Source organism: Bidens hawaiensis, unplaced genomic scaffold, assembly GCF_021521415.1.
Source record: "Bidens hawaiensis isolate Kalapana, Puna unplaced genomic scaffold, B.hawaiensis_p1.1 tig00001521_1, whole genome shotgun sequence".
Lineage (NCBI taxonomy): Eukaryota > Viridiplantae > Streptophyta > Magnoliopsida > Asterales > Asteraceae > Bidens > Bidens hawaiensis.
The window spans coordinates 2,675,311-2,682,193 of NW_027491087.1; the positions used below are offsets into that span (position 1 = coordinate 2,675,311).

Genomic DNA, 6,883 nt, shown 5'->3' on the forward strand with positions numbered 1-6,883 from the left:
ATATTTGTGTTTCCTCTTTTCAGTGATGATGAATAATATGGAGTTCAATCTCCTTTCTCCGGAAGTTTTTAAGTTTACTTTCATTTAGTAACATTTTAAATTTCATTGTAAATAATATGGAGTAAAATAACTCACGTTCATGTTGAATTTTGATTTCACTTATTTCCATACATATATAACTTAAAACTGTTTTTTTTCTACGGTGATCTTAAAGACCTGTCAAAATGATGCTTACATGAATCTTAAGTCCTAAATGATTTGTGCAACTTTCTTAATGATTCAGACCCCTAAACCCAAAATCCAAATTGAATCACCAGCGAGACAGCGACCAAAACTTCAAATTTTGTATCCATCACCATCAAAGTACAAGTTCCTCGCCATCGATGACTTTTCAAATGGAATCAAATTGTAATTGGTCTATATTTCATCCTCTTAAACACTTCCCTTATCAAAACTTAGGCCGGCGCCACCAATGGTAAGTTTTGTTCTCTCTCTTTCAGTCTTTTTGTTAATTGTTTACACATTTTTTAAAAGTTCTTTGCAAATTTGGAGATAATATTTTAAAACTGTTGAATTTATGAAGTTAAAATTGTCGATAATTGCGTTAGATAATGACTCGTATTGTTCTTTATTAGTGAACATTCTATGCAGTTTTACAAAAAAAAAAAAAATGTCCATGTGTGTATTATTTTCAAAAGGCATTATTTTATGTTTGGAATGGATTACTAGAAACATATATTATTCATTTGATTTTAATATCTACGTTTCATTTTCATTTGATTTGAATTTAACTAAGAAAATTATTTTAAATTAATTTCCATTACCAATTGAACAAATATGATTTGATTTTAATATTGCTGAATCTAATTTATGTAGTAGATTTATTTGACATTTTTGTTTGAATTTTAAATTTCAACTTATTTATGTTAAGTGCATATTTTTTTGACAAATTACTTTAATTAAAGAAATTATTTTAAATATAACATAATCGGTTAAATTAATTGATTTATACTCTCTACTAATTGTTATGCTTACAATTAACTGATTTATACTATATTAATTGTTCTATTTCCAAAATATATTTAATATCAATTAATATATTAAATGTTTGGTAAATATTCCATAGTGTTACAAATACCATAACGTGATGCCAAAGATATATCGAATTGAGTCATCTGCTCCTTTTGGTGATCTGAATTCTTGACCACCAAGATCCTAAAATCCATGTAAGTTTTTTATTTTCGTTCACTGATCATCATACTTCGTTATATCTTATTAAATACTACACACGACAAATTAGATAATTCTTTTATCAATGTCTCTAATAGCATAGAGCCAAAAAAATAGATTAGAGTGAGAGAACTTGATGCTACCAAAACAGACTATACGATCAAAGTTAGAGTTCTTAGACTATGAAGAACCAAACAACAAGAGCTCTAATGAAATTTGATCAGTTGAAATGATTATAATGGATGAGTAGGTAAATACTTAACATCGCTTTTTACTTTTTTAATATTCAGCAATCTTAACTAGATTAAACTTTCAAGGAACGAAGATGCAGACAAACATGTTCAAAACTTATTTTCCTAAGTTTAAAGAACATCTCCGAGAGAATCAGTGCTACTTCATTTATAGGCCCACAATAACTGATAATGACGCAAAAGTCAAGCATGTGGGAAATGCTCAGAAAATTTCTCTGTTAGCAAACAGATATAAAAAAATGCACCAACTTCGAAGGGTCGAAGTACGGTTTTGAATTCACCGATTTTCGTTCCATTTTAGAAGAACCCTACTTCAGTACTTTAGACTTGGTTAGATTTAATATTATTTTATTTATTATTCACACTTAATTGTTTAACGAACATTAAAATGCTAACACTCTAACTGGAATTCCAGCTTAGACATTATTGGATATGTCAACAAATGCTACGAGGTGGAGAAGAAACCAGTGAGAGATGGCAAAGAATCAATGAAGATGCACATCAAATTAGAAGATATTTAATTGTTTTCTTTTTTTTTAACTTATCTTTATTTATGTTAAATATATATCTACAATCTTACAATCTGACAGAGGTAGACACATCATATTAACCTTGTGAGAGGAATATTGTCAACAAATGTTAGAAAAGAAGCAATAAGTTCGTCTTTTCCTTATTGCTCATTCGACATACTCACAGAAATACATAGAAAAATATTATGTTCACTGTTCAGTCATATAACATCGTGTGTTTTTTGATATTTTAAATTTTTTGAACTTATAAAATTTATTTTGTTAAATCCGTGTTATACACGGGTACCTAACCTAGTATTATAATATATATGAAAAAGACAAACTAATTTTACATGAATTTAAATATTTTAAGCAATTATAAATGTTAAAAGACATTGTATAATCCTAATAAACATATAATAATTACCTTAATTTAGTTAACGAGAATAAGTTAGTTATAATATAAGTCGTAAAGTCAAGCCAACTAGATTTTTAATCAAATCGAACTCGATATTAATATGCCACCTCGATTCTAATTTGGAGCTTGTGAATAGCAATTTACCATTAATTTTTTCATGTATATATGCGAAAAAAAATATAAAATCCATAAACTTACCACACTCTAAGAATCATTTGAAATTTACAATAACAAAGTATTCGTACTTTCGAGCGGATTTGTGTTACTTTATCAATGTCTCTCTGCTCCTTTATGTGTCATTACTTACTACTTAAGTTTTCTTACACAATCTCGCCTCTACTTAGTATTAATTTTTTAATGCATGTGGTTTTCTTTAGAGTTGGTAGTCTCAACAGGAGCAGCCTCTGTGTGTTCCGGGATAGGTAAAAAAGTTTGCCCCCATTTTAATTCCTACCCTCCCTGGACCCTAAAAATAGTTTTTGTAATGAGTAAGATTTTATTGGGTACGCTTATTTGTTTTATTTTTTGTTGGTTTACAATAACCAAGGAGAATAAACAAACATTTTCTTAACATACATATTTACATTAATCGTGTTGAATAGTCATGTCACGTAACAATTTATAAACATGGTTCGTGTTTGAAGAAAATAAAAAAGACTGGTTAATGGTGTTGTGTTTAGGTTTAGCACCCATGTAAGTTGTTTCATGTGCTAAGCCATTAGGCAAAAGGCCTGTCACAAACTACACTGTAAGCAAAACAACAATCTACAAAAGGAAACAAGCAAAACAGGACAAGCCTACTCAAAACAGAAAGCAAAAGAACTCAAAAAGACCTGGATAACGTTATAGACATGAAAATTCGACCTGTGTCTTTTTTTTAAAGTGACCTATGTTTAATCCAAGCAAAAGATGTTGCTGGAGTGTCCTCCATCATGTAAGAAGCCGACTTTCTCGCATTATTGAAATCTAGTCGTTTCTACCCTTCCAAATGCTCCAAAATGTTGTAACAAATAATTGCGCTTTGAATTTTTGTTTATTGATATGTAAGATAATACTGAAGTTTTCAATTTACAAAAACTTATTTTACATGATTAAAGGAATCATATTATTAAACCGATATTCTAAAATTATTAAATAAAAATGGCTTAGAAAGTTGTATAGTTGGAGACTTTAATCCAAAATGTTAAGCTAAACTCACGTGGTTCCTTTTTAGCCAAGATTTTCAATTCATGGTCTTAATAGACGGAAAATAAAATAAAATCCATAGTAATAAAGCAAATTTTTTACAAATGAATTTATTGAAAATTTAACATAATAATAAACAACATTTTTATACAATGATAAACATGTCCAACAAACAATAATAGACAGCCTTATTGTATCAGAAAACTAGAATCTTGTCTACCCTCAGCATCAGATCATGGTAAAAACCAATACACCCATCCTCAGCTTCAACACCACCCAAATGCTTAATTTTATGTAGCTGTAAAACACACGAGAACGCCGAACATTTAGTCTGCTCTGGACTGACCAGCTCGAGATGAAAGAATGATTCCAACAATAAGACCGTATAGAGCAAGAGCTTCAGCAAAAATGAGAATTAAGATCATCCCCACAAACAGTTTTGGTTGCTGTGCATTGGCTCTGTAACATGATTAAGATTTTTAATAATTTTCACCAGAAAGCAAACAAAAGGCGGCAGCACAAATTCATCACAGGGAAAAAGAAACAAGACAGCTGTAAACAGATGTAGCAATTTTGACCAGTTTACTTTTAAATGGGTTGGTTCAGGTTAACGGGTCAAATAAGTTAGATCAAAAATGGGTTAGCACTAGTTGAGAAGAAAGTTGTCGGAAGCCCCAAAGTGCATTTTTAATGCATACCAGATACCACTTAAATTGATTTGTTCCAAAAATATTATTGGTAATACTAATTTCTATTAATAATGTTCAACACAATGTCTATACTCTATATTGTCTATAACTATGCTTTGATTACAGTTACAATGTCGCAAGTAGAAGAATAGATCATGGAAGAAGCCATGTCTAAGGGGGTGTTTGGGATTCCTTATTTTTACCTCCTTATGACTTATCCATAAGTCATAACCTTGTGACTTATGGAACTTTTCCACCCACACATTAAGCAATCCCAAACACTTTTCTAAGACCATGTGTAGTCAAAACGCTTCACCCTTAGGCATTTTGCGCCATGTGGCATCCCTGTCATCAATTGAAATTGAGAGTTTTGCAAAAAGTGGCGTAGTGGGCAAAATGCCACAACTCTCCTACAATAATTACATATATTCCCCTGTCTCTCCCCTCCCCACACACAATTTTATCAAAATGCGTGCCATGATAGCGTTTTGTGGGAAACGCTCCTTCCAAAACGCCGAATGAAAGAGCCGGGGGGGGGGGGGGGGGGGAGTTTTAAGCCAAAAACACCACAATTGTGGTGGACTACAGATGGTCTAACTTCTCAATAAGTTATAAGGAGGCAAAAATAAGGAATCCCAAACACCCCCTAGATCACTCGTCAAACGGAAAACATCAGGCGCTTCACCTAAACCGTTCAGTGAATCGAAAGTCCTAATCAATCAGCCGCTGAGAGTATTAATTGTTTTTGAAAAAAGTAGTGAAATGCTAACTCTAGCTGTTGTCATAGGTTTTAAAGCCTTTGTGTGTATGTATCAACCTACTTCATCACAATTTCCTACTGTTTTTCTAGCATTGTTGCTAAGGTAAGCGGCCTACAAAGGCCACGCCTATGTTTTGGACAAGTATGAGCTATACCCTTTTTGTGATTTAATTAAGGCTTACAGTCTTATTTTTTTAATCATTAAGGCTTACAGTCTTATTTTTTTAATCCTTTTGACATCCTAAAATTGACATGCAAGTATTAATATAAAGTGCCAAACATAATTTATAAGTCTTAATATAAACAAGTAACAACCAAATATAAACAATCATCAACAAAATAACTTAGTAAAGAAGCATAACAAAATATCATAAAAATAAATACAAGGGTCACACAACTTATGCCTTATGTAAAGTATTAATTAACAACATTTGCATCTTTTTTCTATGGTTTTAAAACATTTATGTGTATGCACTCAGCCTACTTCATCAGTATTTCCTAGCGTATTTGTACTGCTCGCGAACTACTCCAGATCAAATAGATAAAAAGCTCGAAACGATCCGAGCCTTATCAAGCCCGATCTCGACCATTGTATGATAAGATCATTTAGGCCCGTCAAGCCTTAACGACTCATGTGCATTTTTAAGTCATAACTCTTACGGACTTCTATGTATTAATTTCACACTGCACAGTTAGGCACGAGCCGAGCTTTGACTCATTTAAGATACTGCACATGAGCTCGAGCCGAACTTAGGCTCATTTAAGGTTTAAAACTGTATTTAAATTAATAAATAATAAACTAGTCAAGCCCGAGCCAAACTCGAGCTTTTGAAAAACAACTCGAAACAAGCCCGGTCGAGCTCACAACAATATATACATATTAATCTCAGCAACAAAAACACTAATTTCAAATAATAATAATAATAATAATAACAAATAATAATTACCTAACACCAGCATCACCAACGATTCCAATAGCCATACCAGCCGAAAGGCCAGCAAGACCACAAGCCAACCCAGAAGACAAATGAGCATACCCATCAAACAAATAATAACTCTTGGCCTTGGGGTTAATCCCAGTGCTAATAATCACAGCGATAATCAACCCATAAATACCCAACACTCCGGCCATAACCACCGGCACAATCGACTTCATCACCAGTTCCGGCCGCATCACTCCCATCGACGCCACTCCCACGCCGCTCTTCGCCGTGCCGTACGCCGCACCCATACCTGCATGTTCAATCGTGGATCCGGGTTGTTAATTTTGAAATTTAATGGATCTGGGTCATGGGTTTGACTTACAGGAGAAGACTAGGGCCGCTGCGGCGCCCAGGAAGCCGAAGAACGGTGCCGTTTCATCGCCGGAGAACGTAGAAGAAGACATGATCGGAGATTGTTATTAATTAATATTATTAGGATTGTGAGAGTGAAGATGAGTCTGTATTATTATTGTATGGATGACCTTGTTTGATCGTGCTAGGTGTGTCTCAAAACGTGATTCATAGTTTTAAATTTTAAAATAAATTACTAATGGATGTTAATTTGAGAATGAGTTAATTGTAGTTATGGTCGACGTGGTAAAACTTAAAACACAACTTTCAATCTCGTGTAGAGGCGTATGTATAGTATAACCGGGGTTTCCGTACTTCGTTACCCTTGAAATAGTCTTACGTTATCTCTATTTGTTTAAAGCTCAACCAACTTAAAAGTTAAAATCAACTAAAGCCAAAACATAGTTGATAGCCCAGAGGCCAAAACAAATACTCCTTTCGTCCCATTATAAGTGTCCACATTTCCTTTTTTATTTGTCTCATTACAATTGTCAACAAAGTTTATAG

General features: G+C 33.0%; 1 protein-coding gene across 1 annotated transcript; it reads right to left on the reverse strand.

Annotated features, from left to right (window-relative positions):
• Positions 1-3,655: 3,655 nt before the first annotated feature.
• Positions 3,656-6,538, reverse strand: LOC143584342 (V-type proton ATPase 16 kDa proteolipid subunit-like). Its single transcript, XM_077066423.1, has 3 exons — positions 6,348-6,538; positions 5,990-6,275; positions 3,656-4,052 (listed from the first exon to the last, which is right to left on the reverse strand). The coding sequence occupies exons 1-3, from the start codon at positions 6,427-6,429 to the stop codon at positions 3,920-3,922; spliced, it is 501 nt and encodes a 166-aa protein (XP_076922538.1). The 5' UTR covers positions 6,430-6,538; the 3' UTR covers positions 3,656-3,919.
• Positions 6,539-6,883: the final 345 nt, after the last annotated feature.